Source organism: Telopea speciosissima, unplaced genomic scaffold (genome assembly GCF_018873765.1).
Source record: "Telopea speciosissima isolate NSW1024214 ecotype Mountain lineage unplaced genomic scaffold, Tspe_v1 Tspe_v1.0013, whole genome shotgun sequence".
NCBI classification, from domain to species: domain Eukaryota; kingdom Viridiplantae; phylum Streptophyta; class Magnoliopsida; order Proteales; family Proteaceae; genus Telopea; species Telopea speciosissima.
The window spans coordinates 1-21608 of record NW_025317349.1 but is presented as its reverse complement, the minus strand read 5'-3'; the positions used below and the strand labels follow the sequence as shown (position 1 = coordinate 21608).

Genomic DNA, 21608 nt, shown 5'->3' with positions numbered 1-21608 from the left:
TTTGATGGATGGAGGGGGGTTTGGATGTGGTCTAATGAAGGGAATGCTGAGCAGATTGTGAAGGCTAGGGTTGGAGGATTAGAAGAAGAAGGTAATTGCAGAATTAATTAAACTACGTACTTGAATAACACTGATCTCCAACAATAGCAGATTGAAGAAGAGATAAGAGAGGATCTCCCGATCTACAAGATGCAAGGAGTCACTGGGTGTTATCAAAACATAATTGATTAATGCTTAAGTTAATCAATTTGATTCCCTAAGCCCTTTATTTATACTAATAAAACAAAATTACATGGACAAATATGCCCCTACATAGTATAAACAAAGGAAAAGAAAGAATAAACATAAGAAAATAAAACAAGAGGAAAGGACCAGAATACCCCTACGGTATTCTGGCCTATATATCTAACACTCCCCCTCAAGTTGGTGCAAAAATGTCACACATGCCCAACTTGGCTAGAAAAGGATGAAACACTTTGCCACTTAGCCCCTTCGTGAATACATTAGCCAGCTGATCAGTAGACTTCACATAGGGAACGCAGATTAGTCCAACTTCAAGTTTCTCCTAGATGAAATGTTTGTCCACCTCCACATGTTTAGGAAGGTCATGTTGGACAGGATTATGAGCGATGCTGATGGCAGCCTTATTATCACAATATAACATCATTGGAAGTTAGACAGCAACCCTAATATTTTGCAACAGCCCCTTAAGCCACAACAATTCACAGATACCATGAGCCATCGCACGGAATTCAGCCTCAGCACTGGACCTTGCTACCACATTCTATTTTTTACTACGCTAGGTGACCATATCCAAAGATGGACTTCCTATCACTTGAACCAGCCCAATCCGCATCAGTGTATGCCTCAACCTTCAGATGACCATTGGGAGATAAAACTATCCCTTGTCCCAGAGCAGACTTCAAGTATCGTAAGATGCAAAGGACTACCTCCATATGAGAAGAATAAGGGTCATGCATAAACTGGCTGACCATACTAACTGCAATGGCAATGTCGGGTCGAGTGTGAGACGGGTAGATAAGTTTGCCCATCAACCGCTGATAACGACCTTTGTCAACTGGTGTGCCTTCTTTTTCCTGGAGTCTTGTCGTAGCTTCTATGGGAGTGTCAGAAGGATGACACCCTAGCAGCCCTGTTTCAGGCAGTAGATCCAGGACATACTTTCTTTGAGACAGAAATATGCCCTTTGAAGAGCGAGCAACCTCTATCCCTAGAAAATATCTCAGAGTCCCTAGATCCTTAATTTCAAACTCACGGCCGAGGAACAACTTCAACCTGTTGATCTCATCACCATCATTGCCGGTCACTACAATATCATCAACATAGACTATGAGGAGAGTAACTTTATCACCCACACGTTTGATGAACAAGGTATGATCAGCATTGCTTTGCTGGTAGCCCACTGAAAGCATAGCCTTGTGAAATCTACCGAACCAAGCTCTAGGTGACTACTTCAAGCCATAGAGTGCACGCTTCAATTGACACACCTTACCCTTGGTAGCAGGACTTGAAAAACTTGGAGGAATGTCCATATATACTTCTTCTTTTAGTTCACCATGGAGGAAGGCATTCTTTACATCCAACTGCTGAAGATCCCATCCAAGGTTCACTGCACAGGATAGTGATACCCTTACAGTATTGAGTTTTGCTACCGGTGCAAAAGTCTCCTGGTAGTTAATGCCATATGTCTGAGTGAAGCCTTTAGCAACTAGACGTGCCTTGTACCGATCCACTGTACCATCTACCTTCTGCTTGACCACAAACACCCATTTCCAACCCACTGGTTTTTATCCTAGAGGAAGAGCTACAAGATCCCATGTATTGTTTTTGTTCAATGCTCTCATTTCTTCCAACATTGCTGCCTTCCACTTCCCATCTGTAGATGCTTCCTGCCAATTTTTAGGAATGGAAACAGAAGAAAGGGAGGAAACAAAGGTACGAAAAGAAAGAGAAAGAGAACTATAAGAAACAAAACGGGAAATGGGATGTAAAGTGTAGGTCCTGGTACCTTTGCGATGTGCAATGGGTAGATCAGAAGAGGAAAGCTCACCAGAAGGAGGATTTGGATCCTGAGGCGGCAACTGGATGGGTATCGGTGCTGCAGTGGACTGATTCTGCCCTCTATTAGAACATCTCTGGTTATAAGTGAGAATGGCGGAATTGTCAATGGTCCTCTGAAAGTTACGAATGGTCCTCTGTACTGGAGTCAGCTCCCCCTGAATAGGAATATTACCACCACCTGTTTCCATGATCTCCCCCTATGATGGATTCCCCTCAGGTGAAGGGACAGTAGCCTCGGGAGGTTGGACAGCAGCCACGGGAGGCTAGACCGCAGCCTCGAGGGGCTGGACAGTAGTCACGGGAGGCTGGACAGCAGCCACGGGAGGCTGGACAGCAGCCGGGGAGGGCTAGTCAGTAGCTATAGGTGATGAAGGGAGGGGAAACCCAAGAGTATGAACCACATCTTCACTAGAACTCTCCCCCTGAAGAGGTGGGGAAGAATAATAGAAAAGGGTTTCATGAAAAACCACATCCATACTGACCATAGTACAACGAATAGGAGGGTGGTAACATTTGCAACCTTTCTGGGTTGGAGAATAACCCAAAAAAATACACCTTAACCCACGGGGTTCAAGCTTGCCAGGGGACTTAGTATCCCTAGCATAACAGACACAGCCAAAGACCTTGGGAGGTACCACAAAGGACGAATCTCCAAGTAAAATGTCAGATGGGCTACGAGAATCCAGAACCCGTGAAGGTAACCTATTAATAAAGGTAAGCGGCAGTGAGAACAGCATCACCCCAATATTGGGAGGGAACATGTCGAGCAAACATTAATGCTCTTGCCTCTTCCAATAAGTGGCGATTCTTCCTTTCAGCCACACCTTTGTGGGCCGGGGTATCAACATAACTAGTCTATGTATAATCCCATGATCAGCAAGGTATTGTTGAAATTGGGATTCCTTATATTCAGAACCATTATCACTCCGTAAAACCTTAAGAGTGGTCTGGAATTGGGTCAGGATCATTTTATGAAAATGTTGAAAACAAGAAAAAACTTGATTTTTAGTTTGAATAAGATAAACCCAAGTATTTCGAGAATGACAATCAATAAATGAGACAAACCAACGATGGCCAGAAATAGAGGTCTTACGACTAGGGCCCCAAACATCCAAATGCACCAAATGAAAACAAGAAGAACTCCTTTTATTGGATAAAGAATAAGTTGTACGTGTCTGTTTGGCCAGAACACAAGCCTCACAAAAAAAGTTATCCTTATTACATTTGGTGACCAAAGATGGAAATAAATCGGCTAAAATTCCTAATGGAGGGTAACCTAATCTAGAGTGCCAGTGGTAAAGTTCAGAAGAGACCAAGGAGTTCTGATGTAGTGGAGAAGGAACCGGTGGAGAGAGACGACCATCATCAAGCAGATACAGACCACCGTGTACTTTACCCAATCCAATCGTCTTCCCAGATGCCAGATCTTGAAAAACACAATGGAAAGGAAAAAAGGTTACCTTGCTGTTAAGATCACGAGTAATACTACTAATGGAAAGTAGGTTAGAGTAAAATTAGGTATATGTAAAACAGAAGACAAAGGAAGGGTGGAAGTGCAGTTGATGGTTCCTTTTCCAGATAAGGAAGAAAGGGAACCATCAGCCACTTTGACCTTGTCTTTCCCAAAACTGGGAGAATAGCGATGTAAAAAGCTAGATGAGCCAATCATGTGATCTGTAGCCCCGGAATCAATGATCCAGGGATGGGATGCCACAGAAGCACAATGACCACCAAATGGGATACTTGACCGAGCAAAATTTGAAGCTGATGGAGCAGAGGAATTGGCAGTAGCAGCAGCAGTAGTGGAAGACCTTAGCACACGTAGGAAGGCCTGTAGATCGTCCTAGGATAGACCAATGTCTGTAGCCGGGGCCGTAGGAACAGTTTCAGATTGATTTGCCTTGCCTTTCGGTTTCTTCTTGGCAGCCCGCTTGGCTTCAAAGTCAGCTGGTTTCCCATGAAGCTTCCAACACTTGTCCTTGGTGTGATAAGGCTTGTGACAATGGTCACAAGTAACAGGGCCAGAAGTAGAACCACCAACAGATAAAGTACCAATAGGTGCAGCAAGAGCCGGGGAAGCAGTCTGGAGAGCCGATCTGTCAAAAACAGGAGGATGTAACATAGCAGTCCGGCGGTTTTCTTCTGAAGAGACCAGGGCATAAGATTGTTCAAGTGTGGGAAAAGGAGAATGGCCCAACACTTGAACATGAATCTGGTCATATTCAACATTCAACCCGGCCAGGAAGTCATAAACCCTGATGTTGTCAACATGTTTTTTATATGCAGCTACGTTGGCAGGTGTATCAAGGTGATAATCCGAAAAATGGTCCAATTGCTGCCAAAGGCTGCAAAGAGTGGCATAATACTTAGAGACAATCAATTCCCCTTGAGTAGTATGAAGGACCTTTTTGCGAAGTTCATAAACCGGAGCATCATTAGTTCATTACCAAGCTGTCCATATGTCTCCCTATAGGCAGACCAAATCTGAGAAAAGCCGTATCAAGGAGGAGAAATCCCTGTGCAAGGTCTGAAGTCATAGAGCCAACCAAATAGGGCATAAGAATACCATTGTTGGCAAGCCATCTAGTCTGGGCAGCACCTGGAGCAGTCAGCATAGGTATAGAGCCATCAATGTGGCCAGTGAGGCCCCTTCCAGCAATAGCAAAAGATGCAGATCGAGACCATAGCAGGTAGTTGCTACCATCTAACTTGATAGGGTTAGGATGAAGATCACGATAATCAGATTTATCATGGTTACCTTGATCAGAGGTGGCAGTCGAAATATCAGTGGAGTCACCCATAGTGCTGGGAAGGGCTGTGATGTAGAGAAGCCCAAAAAAAAGCTAAACCAAGGACTGAGAGCAGAGCTGAGTGCCCCTCTGTGATGAGAAACACACTCCCAAAAAATGCAGCAGCAATAGAGGAGACCCCCCCAAGATCGATTGTGTTAAGGTTTTAGAAAAAACCCAAAAAAAAGAGAAATCGATGTGGGGAGGGGAACCCAAAAAAAACTTGCTGCAGAAGAAGCCTGTCTGAATCTGTCCAAGAGCCTGCAGGGAATGGCTCAGGTGAAAAAAAAAAAAAAATCCAAAGTGAAACAGCAGCCACAATCAGCCCCAGTCCCAATATCGATAATGCACAGGGTGTTGTTGGAGAAAAACCCTGAAAGGAAGAGATCGCATGGGAGAAGGGGTCTTCAGCACCTGTATGAAGTTTGATAGCAGCAGTCCATTGTCGCAGAAGGTCTCCAATATAGGGAGAAACAGTCTCAATAAATCACAGGGCCTGATCTTCAAAAAAAAATTGGAAACTCCAATTACCGCAGGAAAGAACCAGCAGCAGCCATCGAACAGGAATAATAGGTCATGAAAAAAGAAAACTAGATCATCTGATCACCTCTGCAGTGCTGCCCTTAGAGAAGGAGAAGAAGCAAGGACAAGGGGGAGAAAAAAGATCGGGAGAGAAGGGAAAGAGTGGATAACACGATGGGAGGGTGGGGTTTTTTGAAAACAGATCAGACATATCGTGGCTTTGATGCCATGTTATCAAAACAGAATTGGTTAATGCTTAAGTGAATCAATTTGATTCCCTAAGCCCTTTATTTATACTAATAAAGCAAAATTACATGGACAAATATGCCCCTACATAGTATAAACAAAGGAAAAGAAAGAATAAACATAAGAGAATAAGGAAAGGACCAGAATACCATAGCCTATGGTATTCTGGCCTATATATCTAACACTGGGGATTCCAGTCCTTCAATCCTTGATATGACTCACAAGGGGGGGTCTTGATATGACTCACAAGACTGGATCTTATAGGAGAGAATAGCAGCAACAAAGGCAGCAAGCATAAAGTTGAGTTTTTATTAATCAAAATTCGTATCCAATGCTGCCCTCCCTTACAAACTTATGTAGAAGACTCAAAAATAGACTTAGCCTATTAACTAACTTAAATTGAGTAGGAAACTGAAATAGACTCAAAATAGAGTCTTAATCTAGCCTAACTAAACAACTAACAGAAAAATTAATGAAATCACTTAAATTGAACCATTGGTTGAATTGGTTCAATTTAAAACATCAAATAAAAAGCTAAGTACAGAAATAAAACTAAGTATGGGAGCTAATCCCGTATGCAACCTATTTACCCATATTTTAGGCCCATAAAAGTGGCCTATTACATTGGAAACTCATTGGATCAAAGGCCCAACATGTATGTAACCCAACCCTAGACTTATTCCCAATGAAACAAGCCCTATTTGGTGATGAATCTGCATCAACTCTCCCCATCTTGAAAAAATTCGTCCTCGAATTTTGTAGTGATGAGGGGGAAACAACATGTGAGTAGCAGCTTTGACCATTCCCAAGCAGAATTCTGGCTGCTTGTAGACTTTAGGGATGTAGTCTTCAAGGCTTGGAGCTTTCTCTTCAAAGAGCCATAGTGGCATAACAAACTCTTATGTGCTCGACCTCTTCAAGAACAACATCTTGGATGCCGGTGATTTCTTGTGGAGTGTTCTCAATCACCACTTCATCTTCCATGTCCTCAGCCTTGTCTACTTTGTTCTCCTCAGTGTAGACCTCTTCAGTAGTTTCTTCTACCATTGTGTTTGGACCTCCACATCAATTTGATGGCCGAGCTTCTCAACCATGATCTCAACTACTAGTGCAGCTTGGTCTATTTGAATTTCTTTAGCTATAGGTTCTTGAATCTCTTCAACACAAACTGCCTTAGTAGAATCTTTTGTTGGTGCATCCGCCATTGGTGAAACTTCAAACATAGTCGATGCTACTTGTGTTTGAGTTGACATGTTCAGTAGTCCCCGTGGCTGTACTGTCGATGTGGTCACCTTTGGTTGTAACCTTTTTAGAGTAAAACAATGGTATAGATAGTGTCGATCAGGTAGGACACACGAGTTGTTTTCAAGTTCAATCCAACATTGTCGCTCGTCCAACCAATTACAACCTACTGCAATAACGCTCCTTGGAGATGGTACCGGCTGATACCAAGTGCCGTCGGAGTATGAGGAATGCTCAAATTCAACAAAGACTTGACCTGTAGGCATGATGCAAATCTCTCCTGACTGGGACAACATATCCACCACGGATTGTGAAATAATGTTGTTATGTCTCCTCTCATCAACAATTAATATGGCTGTGCTCCCATTGGGTAGACAAACTCGGGTCTTAAAAATGAATGGAGGTGGGTTTTTCGAGGCTTGGTTGGAGCTTCCCTCCGCCATAGCTCTGATACCAATTTAATGTAGTCCTATATAGACAAAGCCTAATAGGAACCAGGTGAAATCAGAATTCTGTAACTGTTTACAGATGTGGTCTGTTTAGGGTAAAACTAGGGTTAGGTCTAAGAATTCAGGTATGGTTTATATATGGTTTTAGTATGCAGGTGTAGGGGATTATTATGGTATAAAGAAAGTAGGGTTTGGATAGGTTTAGAAGTTTCTGCAGTTTTAGGGTTAGGGTTAAGGTTTTAGGTTTCAGATTTTAGGCTAATTCTAGGGTTTAGGAAAGGGCTTTAGGGTTGGGTTTCTGGTCGAGTGTAGCTGGCAGTTGGGGGGTGGTTCGATCAGGCTTTGGTGTTGTTTTGATGGTTAATTAGGGCTAGACAGAATTTAGAATGGTTTTTAGGGTTTTGGGTTTTATGGGAGATGAGGGGGATTAGGGTTTGAGTGGTCTGATTGGGCTGAAAGTAGGATCGAGTGTAGGGGGGAGTGTGGTGGATGTATGCTGAAAATTTGGGACAGATCTGATGGTGGGATGATGGTTGCTTAGAAACTAAGCTATGATTCGAAGGTGGAAGTTGCAGATTTAATGGAGGGCTAGGTTTGATGGATGGAGGGGGGGTTTGGAAGTGGTCTACTGAAGGGAATGTTGGGTAGATTGTGAAGGCTAGGGTTGGAGGATTAGAAGAAGAAGGTAATTGCAGAATTAAATAAACTACTTACTTGAATAACACTGATCTCCAACAGTAGCAGATTGAAGAAGAGCTAAGAGAGGACCTCCTGATCTACAAGATGCAAGGAGTCACTGGGGATTCCAGTCCTTCAATCCTTGATATGACTCACAAGGGGGGTTTTGATATGACTCACAAGACTGGATCTCATAGGAGAGAATAGCAGCAACAAAGGCAGCAAGCATAAAGCTGAGTTTTTATTAATCAAAATTCGTATCCAATGCTGGCCTCCCTTACAAACTTATATAGAAGACTCAAAAATAGACTCAGACACTAAAAAGGAAGGCCTAATCCTATCCCTAAACTATTAGCTAACTTAAACTGAGTAGAAAACTGAAATTGACTCAAATTAGAGTCCTAATCCAGCCTAACTAAACAACTAAAAGAAAAACTAATAAAATCACTTAAATTAAACCATTAGTTGAATCGATTCAATTTAAAACACCAAATAAAAAGCTAAGTATGAAAATAAAACTAAGTATGGGAGCTAATCCCGTATGCAACCTATTTACCCATATTTTAGGCTCAAAGAAGTGGCCTATTACATTAGAAACCCCTGGGATCAAAGGCCCAACATGTATGTAACCCATCCCTAGACTTATTCCCAATGAAACAAGCCCTATTGAGTGATGAATCTGCATCACAATGGCACTATCAGATTTTGAAAAATCAAAGTCCAAATATGAGTTTCACTTAGTGGGAAACCAAGACAGACACTTAGTTATGCCAGAAACCAGGACAAACACTTTTTTATGCCTAATGCCATTTAAGTGACTGTTTTTGTATTTCAAAACAATGCTCTCCAATCAGTCCAAGATTTCTTAACTGTGATTTATGTTGAAGGAGTTATGTTCCGGTCAAACTTAATTTGGTGTGCGCGAATGCTGTCAAAAACGCTCTGAATGAAAATATTTTTTTGGACATCAAAACAAATGAATATTTAACCGCCCTTTTGATTTTTAACAATGTTTTAACATATTAAGATTTATGGAATTTTTAGATTTGAGTAAAACTCCAACATTAGAAAGTTGAAAATTGCACCTACCGCCCAAAATCCAGTTTTTGTTCTTTAATTAGGGGGTTGAATTTTTTTTTTCTTTTTGGAATTTGATTTTTTAATTATTTTTATTGGATTCAAATAGGGGGTATTTGCTTATTTATGAATAATATCTTAAGTAAATGATATTAAGCATAAATAAGTGTCAAATAAGTGTTGTATACCAAGGTTTGCATGGATAGATGTCTGTATACCAAGATTTCCCACCGAGATGACCAAAACCACCGAGATGTCGCCGAAATCTCACCTCTCGGTCGAGATCTGGCTCATATAAAGGATTTTGGGTTGAGATCTTGGTCGGGTCAAGATCTTGCTCAAGTTGGGGTAATTTTTTGTATCGCATGAGATCTCGTCTCGAGGTCTTGAAATACCGAGAAATTCGTCGAGATCTCGCGAGTTTTAGACTTTTAGTTCTATAATAATTCCCAAAGAGACTACATTGAGATGGTGCGCACAAGATTGTCTTACATAGGTTTGCAAATCTGCATTCTTTTCCAAAGGGTGAATCAAGAAGGGTTGATTCTTCAAATAAGTAAATCACTGGGTCTTGTAGTTCAACTCAAAGAGTACATAAATATCATAGTATAGACTCTAGGTTAAAGATTATTTTTTTTGATGTAAAGAAAGTTCTTATCTTCCTCAAGTGTTGGCTGCCTTGGGTTGGGTTACATACATGCTTTATAGTATCTGCCCGTATCATTTCGGATCATCCGATACGTATTGGTATCGGTCTCGATACGATACATACTGATCTCTCTCTCTCTCTCTCTCTCTCTCTCTCTCTCTAAATACTTCGTCTCGATTGGTATTGAATTATATCGGCCGATACGAGCTGATATGATACGCATCGATACTAACGATGCATCCAATAAAAGGGTATTATCGGTGTATTAATACGTATAGATATGTATCACCCGATACGGTTTGATACATACCGATATGGTTTGATACATACCATTACGGTTGATACTATTGATACATCTCGATATAAACCATAAAAACCCCATTTTGAGTCAAACTCGATTCTGATTTCTGGCAGAAAAAAGAGGAGAAACTGAGTACTAAGAGTCTCAAATCTTCCAGTTATCCAAGTTTTTTCACACTGTTGGAGTTGGGGCTTCTAATGTACACTCAAAAACAAGGTTTAAAATATCGGTATCGTATTGGAAAGGTGATTTTAAGAGATGTATCATATTGTATAGAAGAGAGGCAAGGTACAATAAAGTTACACATGGAAATGTTTAGGATACATGCGAAATACAGTTTTGAAGCATAAAACACTATAAATAAATAATATGTAAAATATATCATGTATGAAGAGGAGAACAAAGAATGACGAGACAAGGGCATTCAATTGATTATGTTTAAAAGTTGAAGTTTCTTGCCTATACTGATACAAAAAAATGTCATTTTCAGTCTGGGGAAGATTTAAGGTTTAGATACACGCCTTATTGGAAAAAAAAAAAAAAAAAGGAAAAAAGTTTGATGCAATCATTCAGGTTGTTTTTTGCTAACCTAGTGATCTATTGCAAACAAAAACAAAAAAAAAATTCAAAGTTTTGATATAAAACTGTTCTTGCCCAAATCTGGTTTCAATCCTTGATTGCAGGTTGTTTAGATGATGAAATCAATAATACTAGAGTTGCTTTTACCAGTAGAAACAAGGAACTAAGTTGATTTTGCCAAAACAAAATTGATTACAATGTCATACAGGAGCTCTTGGTAAGTGTTTTGAGTCATTGATTAAGTTATATAGTTTATAAGTGATGTATCAAGTGTATCGATAAGAATCAACCATATCGGGTCACGTATCGACCCTATACAGTTGATTCTTCTTTTAGGTATCTTATCGGTACCTTAAAACTAAGATACGTATTGGTTAGTATCGGCGGATACATTAAGATGCTTAAAACAATGCAAGTTTAACTATTTAAAGGATCGGTATCGGGTATCGTGTATCGTATCAGAAAGGTGATTTTAAGGGATGTATCGTATCGTATAGGAGATACGTGTTGTACACCACAGATATGCATGAAAATGGCCAAGATACACATGGAAATACAGTTTTGGAGCAAAAAAGTGTATTTCCATGTGTGTCTTTACCATTTTTCAGAAAACCTACCTTTTTTAGTGAATTCTCCTTCAATCTCTGATATCAACTTGTTGGATGATGTAGAGGATGATGTTGTAGGACTCCTTGACTAGAAGCCCCAACTCCAAACAGACTCTCACTTGAGTGTTTCCCTTCTTTTTTCCTCCAGAATGTGTGTTGTATCGAGTCTGTGACTCAAAATGGCTTTTTTATGGTTTGTATCGATGGTATCGGTATGTATTGAGCCGTATCGGCCTATACATATCGATATGTATTGATACATACCGATACATATTAAAGGACCCACAAAACCCTTTACCGGACGTATCGATGGTATTGATATGTATCGATTGCATAGTATCGTAAGGGCCCGTATTTTGATACCATCTGAGACGGTCCATTTTTTTTTGTAAAAAAAGAAATGTATCGGTATGTATTGTATTGTACCGACCAATACCAATATGTATCGGCCAATACGATACGTACCGATACTTTAAACCCTGCCTACACCTCATGCCCTTGATATTCTTGAGGGCATTCTCTAACTTGTCTACCTTCTGTCTAACTGCACAAGGATCTCGACGGATTTCAATTACCAAGCTCTGAACCTCGATCATTCAATTTAGGCTATTCCATGAGATCAGGGAGGGTGGTCTACGATCAGAAGATCATCTGGGTCTTTGCTCCCCCCGTGATAAATGAGATGATTTTGGACTTTTTCATTAAACTATAGAGCTAAACAACAACTCAAATACAAATAAACAACTCCTTGGGGTTGAGTTTGATCCGCTTTTGGCGGAAAAGAGTTTGGCTTTACTGAAGTAGACAAGGAAGGAAACAAATAAACTAAAATACTACCACTAGAAGGCTTTCCACAATAGCACTACTCCCTCTATCGTGGACCGTGGTATACATCAGTAACACCCCACAGTCTAACACTCCCCCTCAAGCTGGAGCATAGAAGCCACCCATGCTTAGCTTGGAATAGGCTTTCCGGAAAGCAGGTCCAAATAGAGGCTTGGTAAAAACATCACCAAGTTAATCAGCGGAGGAAACAAAAGGAGTAACAATCAGCTTCTTCATAATTGCGTCTCTCGCAAAATAACAATCAACTTCAATGTGCTTGGTTCTCTCTTGAAATACCGAATTGCTAGCAATGTAGATAGCAGCTTGGTTATATCACAAAACATTTTTATAGGTTGAGCCACTGAAAAACCCAACTCTTGAAGCATCGACCTCAACCACATTAACTCAGCTGTAGTATGAGCCATAGTTCGATACTCAGCCTCAGCACTGGACCTAACCATAGTTGCTTGCTTCTTGCTTCTCTTGGTGACTAGATTACCACCAACAAATGTGCAGTACTTGTAGTAAACCTTCTATCATTATCAGCAACAGCCCATTCAACATTAGAGAACCTTACCAAATCAACACTTTGATGAGGGCGCCTGGAGCCCCTTTCAGATTCTTAAAGATTCAACACACTGCTTCCCAGTGAATCTTCTTTGGGGACTGCATGAACTGACTAACTACACTGACAACAAAGGATATGTTTGGTCTAGTATAGTCAGATAAATAAGCTTTCCTACTGGCATGGTTCGAGAACTCGGTTTTGGTATTGGTTTCGCGCAGCCAAAAAATAGAGTTGGGCTGAGATCTCTGCAAGTTGGTGCACTTTTTTTTTTTTTTTTGGAACTCGTTTGATGGTTTCCATGGGGTTTTTGACCTAGTTTGGTCTTGAAATTGGGTATACAGTTTGAGCCATTTAAACACAATGGCACTATCAAATTTTCCAAAATCCAAGTCCAAATAGGAGTTTGACTTTGGACCCTAGGTTGGTAGGCTACGACATACTAAACTATTAATAGGCCCTATTCTACGCATGAGTTAGTAATAGAAAGCAATCAAAGCATACAATTAATGAAAAACAACTTAATTACTTAAATAAGCATTAGAAATGTAAAAGTGTAAAATACGTCAATCTTAACATATACCTCTATGATTCCAAGCCATAGTTTCGGAGCAAGTTAGCCTCTAGATATGACTCAGAGATTGACCAAAGTTGTGTAACATATATTAACTTGACACCCAACCACCAAGATTTGAACATATTTTTTGGAAAAAAAGAGATTGGGGGAAAAATGGTTTACCTTGGAATGTTCAAATCTTCTTCAAACTTCTTTGGATTTGTTGTAGATCTTGCAAATTGGATGATTGTTGACATATCTTTGAAAAATGGGATCAAAACCAAAATTTTCAAGTTTCTTGGAGCTTCATTGTCGAGACAACCGAGAGCACTGAGACCAAGGGGTTTGGTTCAGTCTTGGTCGAACTGAGATCGAGATCTCTACCGAAACATTGTAGTTTTCCATTTCGCCTTCCATCTCGTCTCACCTTTTGAAAATAGCAAGATATTAGATTTCAGCAAGTTCTTGTTCCATTCCTACTAGTCATCTATACCGGTGCTTATCTTCAAAGTCTTCACCATAACTAGTTCTAAACTTCTGACACATATTTTCTCTGTCATATACTAACACCTTTCTTACTCCGTAGTTCTTCAATGCCAAGAAAATACCTTTGGCACCCAAGTCTTTCATCTGAAAATGCTTATGTAGACAACATTTTACCTCTGCTATCCCAAAGGTATGATTCCCAGATATGAAAATGTCATCTACATAGATGACCAATACAACCACCTTAAAGCTCTGGCGTCATACAAACACAGAATGGTCCGTGTAACACTGTGAAAACCCACAAGAAGTAATAACGGAGTTGAACTTATCGAACCAAGATCTAAGTGATTTCTTCAACCCATAGATGGCCTTGTGTAGTTTATATACCTTGGCTGAATTATCCCCTTGAGCAACATAACCAAGTTGTTGCTCCATATAGACTTCTTCCTGTAGATCACCATATAGGAATGCATTTTTTATATCCATCTGATAGAGGGGTCAGTCTAAATTCAGAGCCAAAGAGATTAGTACACGAACAGAATTTAGACGAGCAACGGGAGAAAAGGTTTCAAAATAATCAACATCAAATGTCAGTATATCCCTTTGCTACCAACTGAGCCTTGAGACGTTCAACAGAGCTATCAGGATTGTACTTTATGGTGTAAACCCACCATATTGCACAAAAGCTTTACCTGGAGACCGATCCACCAAAGTCCATGTATGTCGAGACAACAGGGCACCCATTTCGTTTCTATAGCTACTTTCCACCCAAGATGAGATAAAACTTGATGATGATTCTTAGGAATAGAGTTAGTAGACAATGAAAGAGCAAAGTCATGAAGAGGAGATGGAAGATGTAATATACACATAATTTTTTATAGGATAGGCTGTCAAGGATTTTTGAGTGGAAGACCGAGTACCTTTCCAAAGAGCAATTGGTAAGTCGATGATGGCCTCAGTAGCATGATAACTGTATGGTAGGCTTGGTACAAACTAGAGCTGAGGTGGAAGGCACAATCTTCTTGTGCCGTTGATATATCTGCAGTAGAGCATCATCAAAGGGAACAAAAGCAGGAATGGGTGGGGTACAATCAGTATTGGTAGAGGGTGTTGGAGGAGCAACAAGTAAAGAATAATAAGATGTATTCTCAAAAAATGTGATATCAACACTAACAAATGTTACAAACTACCAATAAGTAACATGGTCATACCATTCATACCCTTTCTGAGTCCTAGAATAACCAAGAAAATACATTTGCCTGGCCAGGGGATAATTTATTAATGTATCTAGAATCAAAGAGGGCATCCGGGTTGATTAAATAACAAGCAGTGAGGACAACATTGCACCAAAATCTTTTAGGAACATGCATATGAATCATAAGTGAGTGAGCAATTTCCAACAAGTGCCTATTTTTACGTTCGACTACCCTAAGTATATGATTAGCTTGTTCGATCAATCATACCATTGGCTAAGCAAAACTCAGAAATTCCCTATTGAGTATATTCAAGAGCATTATCAAATAAAAAATTTAAAAGAAGCTTCAAACAGAGTTTCTCTACTGAGTATATTCAAGAGCATTATTGAATAAAAAATTTTAATGGAAGCATCGAACTGAGTTTTTATTTCATGATATTTTTTTTAAAAAAAATAGTTAGAAATTCAAAATGATATTTCAACAAATAAATCCTAGTCAACTGGGAATGATCATCCCTAAAAGTAACAAAATAAGAATAGCTTAATCTATTACTGGTAGTCTAGCACGACAGGGACCCCAAATATCAAAATAAATTAAGGAAAATAAATACCAACTCCTAGACCCACTACGAGAGGGAAATGATGACCGATGATGTTTCCCAAGTTCATAGGCTTCACACTCAAGACAGGAGACAATTTGCAACTTGGAACCATCGACTGAAGCTTGGACAAGGATAGATGCCCCAGGAAATGATGCCATTGAAGAGGAGAGGGTCTACTAGTACATGTAGCAGCCATAGTTGGCGGTCTGGTGCAATCCAAATAGTATAAGTCGGCTTCCTCAAGTCCGCTACCAATCGTCCTCCTTATTTGAAGGTCCTAAAAAACACAATAAGAAGGGTAGAAAGTGGCAGAACAGTTGAGTGACTTAATAATTTGGCTAACAGACAAATGGCTTAATGGTAAGTGGTAACTGCGGAACATGAAGAACAAACGACAGTGTCATAGTGGTGGTAGGAGAAACCGTTCCATGACCTGTTACAGGAGTGGAGGATCCATCAGCAAGGATAACTGGAGCAGAATTTTTAACGGAGGACATGGAAAAGAATAAGTCTGACTTACCAGTCATATAGGAAGATGCCACGGAGTCAATAATCCACTGAGTGGTGGTAAGGAAGCCTAAGTTACCTGTGTGTGCTAAAGTGGCTGTGGAAGCGGAAGAATATGTCTTGAGTTGTTGTAGACGCTTTAGTAACTGATTATAATCATCTCGAGGCAGAGAAACAGTGGAAGAAGCCCCAAATGCAGATGCAAGTGTTGTCACCAGAAGTCACTCGCTCAATAGAACTGCTAGTAATAGCTATGTTTAATAACTCATTTGCCCAATCTGGTCAACCATGTTTAGCCCAACATGTGTCAACAATATGATTAGGCTCGCCACAGAAAGTACACTGTCAAGAAGTCCTGTCAATTTGCTGTCCACTTGTACCACGACCTCTCCATTGGCCACGGCCTCTACCAGAGAAGGAGGAACCTTATCCCCGACCAGCAACAAAAGCCGATCCTTCCCGAGGAGTAGGGGAGGGTTGTATCTTTGGTGAAGTAACCAAACTCTGAAGATGAGAGAATCTTTCATTTAATGAAGGTACTTTTTCACTTCCAAGGAGTTGACTTTTAATAGATTGGTAGTCAGAGTGGAGACCAGCCAGAAATTTTGCAACATGGAACTCACCGCGCTGAAGTTTCAATTGCTCCAGATAAGTAGTAAGAGGTTGATGGATCTGGAGTTGTTCAACAATTCCCCTATAGCTGCTGAAGTGCTCATATGATTACTTATCCCCTCGCTTGAAATTAAACATCTAATCATAAAGCTCATAGGTTTGGGATATGTTCTTCTCTTGAGAGAAGTTTTCTTTTCAGTCATCCCAAACACTTTTTGCAGTAGTGTGGAACATGACGTTGGCGGCAATAGCAGGGTCCGTACTATTCCACAACCAAATTTTGAGTATGGAATTTTCACACATCCATTCTTCTTAGGCTGCAACAGCAGTAGGATCTTTCGAATGAGCAGATGGAGAGTCAGAAGTAAGGTATTTCATCTTCCCTTTGGCATGGATGTAGACTTGGACAGCTTGAGCCCATAACATGTAGTTTTAGATACACCATTAAGTTTAATACTTGTAATCTGAATCTGAATATGAACATTGTCAACAGGTACTTTAGGTTTAGCCATCATGCACACAGGTAAAATAGTTATCAAGGATAGCATCTAAAGCTGCAGTCAAAGGAATTAGTAACACACTCGGGTAGCATTCTGTGATGAAAACAGCAGCCGGTAGCAACCACACCCAAAAAACAGGGCCGTACATCTCAGATTTGTTCATATAAACCAGGATCAGCAGGTCAGATAGACAAGAAAATAAAATCGAAGATGCACTTAGGGTAGGGGATTGACATCCCAAAAGTTGAACCTGATCAGCTGGTTAGATCAGAACCAATTGAAGTAGCAGTTGGTCAGAAATATGACCTAAAAAGATCTTCCACAACTATATAGTAGAAAACTGATTTCAGAAAATCAGAGCAGACGATGGTCCTAATATTGGGATCGAGTGTACCTGTATATGAACTCAATCTGTCCTCAAAAAAATAGTAACATTACCTGGCTGGATGAGAAATAATTTCAGATCTCGAGTGAGTGAAGAAAAATTCCAGAACTGGAATCTGCAACCATTATATGCATGAAGGCTGATTTATGGGTCAATAAATCTTCATGAGTAGCACTGGATAAGACATAGACTGTCCTAGTTTATATTCATATCATCATTAACTAGGGCAAAGAAAAATATGTAGACAGCATAAGGTGCTGCAACCAGAACTGAGAGTAGCATTTGAATAGACTATCAAAACAGCTTTTGAGTGGAGGTTTACTAGTTATATGAGCTCTGGTACCATGTAACAATATCAGAATATAAAACCAGTAATCAGTAACCACTTTGAAGAAAGAGAGAGAGGAGACTGTAGGAGAAAACTCACAGCCGATGCAGACCCCTCTCCACTATCGTATTATATTTATAATTACAAAGGGTAGAGAGCGATATACTAGAAGTCAAACAGCAACCTAATGATGCAGATTCATCATCAAATAAGGCTTGTTTCATTGGGAAGAAGTCTAGGGTTGGGTTACATATATGTTGGGCCTTTGATCCCATGGGTTTCTAATGTAATAGGCCACTTTTATGGGCCTAAAATATGGGTATATAGGTTGCATACGGGATTAGCCCAATACTTAATTTATTTTTATGTTTTTTAATTGAACCGGTTGAAATTGGTTGCATCCAATTGGTTCAATTTAAGTGATCATGTGACTTGGTTAAGTTGTCATGTGACAACTTAAGTGGTCATGTGATGTAAGTAAGTCCAGCCATGTTTTGAGTCTATTTCCTTTAGTATTCTAGTTTCCTAGTCAGTTTAAGTTACCTAATAGGTTAGGAATAGGGTTAGGCCATTCCTTTTTAGTGTCTAAGTCTATTTTTGAATCTTCTATATAAGTTTGTAAGGGAGGCCAGCATTGGACACGAATTTAATTAATGAAAAAGCTTTTGTTTGCTGCTATAGCTGCTGCTCTGCTCTGTTGAGTGAACCTTGTGAGTAATATCAAGGCTACCTTGTGGGTAATATTAAGGTGAAGGGATTGGTGGACTCCGATCAACTCCTTGCATCTTGTAGATAGGGAGGTCCTTCTTCTTATTCAATCGAGCTTCTTCAAGCTGCTGCTGCTGCTACTGCCTCTGAAGGAGATCAAACCAGTAAGTAATCTTAGTTTTCCACATATATCCTTCCCTTCCTCATCCTCTAACCTAATCCACACCCCCCTCCTTTTATCAAACCCTAATTTTCCATTCAACCTGCACTCCTACCTCAACTGGGACTCCCTTATAATTCCAGGTTTAGGTTTTAATTTCGAACCCTACTTCCAGCCTACATCCCCCACACCTCTCCCTACACTCGACCTTAGACGTAGCCCTTAGTCTCCACTACAACCCCTCCATTCCTTCACTCCATTAAAACCCAAAACCTGCAATACAATTCTGTCCAGAACTGCAGAATTTTAAAACCTTCCCAAATCCTATTATTTTTATACCATATTGACCCCCTAGACCTGCCCATTAATACCCTATAAATCCCTTTCCCAATATCCAACCCCTAACCCTAGGAATGGACCTAAATCCTAGTGCTGTCCATTCGAACCAGCAGGCCCTTTTGTTATTTGATCCTGTTGTTTGGCTCCTAGTAGGTCTCCTACCTATCTAGGACTACATTACCTAATTAAACTAGGAAAATAACAAAGTATCCTAGTATCCTAGTCTAGTTAGGAGAGAAACAAAGAAGGAAACAAATAAACTAAAACACTACCTCTAGAAGACTTTCCACGATAGGCCCCTATCGTGATATACATCAATAACACCCCACGGTTTAACAATTATATCTTGTGGAATTCCTATTTTTGAAATTTCTCCCCTAAATTTAGCATCCAAATATTGCTCCAAGCCCTTAATCTCCATAATCCAAAAAACAGCCATATGTTTCTTTGCAATTAGTCACTGTGTTCATGTTCTTAATGGTGAAGGTGGTATCAAAAAGACAAACCCTAGGATTTATGGTTTGAGATTGAGTAAGAGGGTGGGTGTTGGGTGAGAAAGCGGAAGAGAGAATTATAGAACTGAAAATGTAAGTTATTTTTAATACATGATACTTCATTTATTGCCTAATTGATAATTTGTATGACTGAACTACCCATTATATAGCAACATAACAGGCAATTCTACATGTCCTACTGACATTATTGTTAACACTTCCCTGTTTCTTACATAGACTTAATGTCTGTCTCCAACATTCTTATTTACCTTCTAAATCAAAAGAAAAACAAAAACCTGAGTAAGATCAATTAGGAATTTCCTTTTCTGGAGTTAATGTTTATTTTCTCTCAGTATATAATTCTTTTTTCTCTATATTCCTGTTGAGCAATGTTAAATATCTTTCTAGACTCATCTTTTTGCATAGGAAAGTTTAATGAGTGTTGGATTTTTAACTCTGTGTTGATACTTTATGTAGCTTTAGGATGTGGCTAAGTTAATTATTTAACATTGCTACCTTGAAGAATATTTAGCCTTTCTGAAACTTCATGAATTTATTTTCTCAGGCTGCTGTATTTTCCTTATTGCAAGCAGTGAGTGAGATATCATCCAGAGGAGAAGTAAGAGACAGGGATATTAACATTTTTGTTCAACGGAGGTCAGTTATCCTTCTATTTTGCTGTTATATGCACTAAGTTTCTGAGTGAATATTTTCAGTATATTTTCTGCATTGTTGGAGCCTGACATGAATTACTACTTATACAACTACCCATAGGCTTGCCAATGATTGCTCTCCGTTTTTGTGTCTGCTTCTTGATTTCCTTTGCAACCTTCTCCTGAATGTGTTCACTTAACTTCTAGATAACGCTCTCTTCTCAATGTGTGAAGATATGTCTTGTTGATACTTACAAATCAGGTTGTTTACTTTAATAGTTTTCTAGTTTGTTTATAAAAATATGAAGTTACTATATTATAACATATCTAGGTTTTAAAATCTTTGTGATAATGTAGGTTGACATTTAATAGTATATAACTACACATTGCTGTAAAACAACTACAAAAGGCAATGCAGTTACCAATGTTTTAGATTCTTATTTTGATCTTGGGGCACATTCCTGATTCTCGCTTCTGGGCCAGAAGGAGAGTGGACAGTTCAAGTGGCATGTTTGTGTTCCTTCTCATGCACAGATTCTGGAAACTGAGTGACCAAGAAGCGAGAATCGAGGTACTGAAGGGAGCTTCTGGTGCCCATCAAAGGTTCGGTGGAATGCTTCATGTGCCTCAGAGTAGGGTTCTCAAATTATGCTTCTCCAACCTCAGAAATCGGATTCTAGAATCCCATCAGAACCTGAGTATCTGAGAAGCAGTAGCATGGCTGGAAATGTTTTTTGTAGATTTGCATTAGCCATTCCCTGACGTAACATCCTAGTGCTGTTAATTTTATTCATCATTTTAGTTGCTTATTTTTCACTATTGTTCTGTTTATCTAGTTTTCTGATGGATATAGGCTTTCTAATGCAAGATACCTGTTACATTAATGCAGTTTATTGTGCTTATGTGCTTCTTTGGAGAGCCTAATTAAGGATGAATTTCAGCCAAGCAACCTGAAGCATATGACTGGTTTTGGTCTGATCAACTTCCAATAGTTGTGACAACTTTTGTGAACCATTTTGAAAGGGACCCTCGTTTTACTGCAGCTACTACAGTGTATGTAACAGTTTATGTTGTTGCATCTGTAAGCTTTTACATTTATAGAGTTAGATTGAATTGTGTAAGAGACATCTTTTATCACCAGATGCAGGAAAGGATTATCTAAGGGTTCAGGCAATGCTAGTGATATCTCACTTCTTATGCTCGCGCTGACCTGCATTGCTGCAATCACAAAACTTGGACCAGCAAAAGTTTCTTGCTCTCAGTTTTTCTCCACAATACCAGATATAACTGGTAGATTGATGGACATGCTTGTTGATTTCATTCCGATACACCAGGCTTATCATTCAATTAAGGATTTGAGTCTACGCAGAGAATTTCTTGTCCATTTTGTCCCTAGGGCTGCAACCTGTGTTACTCATGAAAGAGGAACAGAAGAAATGTCTTTTTGGGTGGATCTTATGCAGAAACAGCT

The 21608-nt window shown here is 39.7% G+C and overlaps 1 protein-coding gene across 1 annotated transcript in view; it reads left to right on the top strand.

The window, feature by feature from the left end:
• LOC122647188 overlaps window positions 1-21452 on the top strand; it is a 30274-nt gene extending 8822 nt beyond the window's left edge. The window contains exons 3-5 of the mRNA XM_043840645.1: window positions 20050-20141; window positions 21027-21190; window positions 21279-21452. Of these exons, the coding sequence (XP_043696580.1) occupies window positions 20050-20141; window positions 21027-21129 (195 nt within the window). The 3' untranslated portion in view covers window positions 21130-21190; window positions 21279-21452. The remainder of the gene's footprint in view (window positions 1-20049; window positions 20142-21026; window positions 21191-21278) is intronic.
• The last annotated feature ends 156 nt before the right edge of the window (window positions 21453-21608 follow it).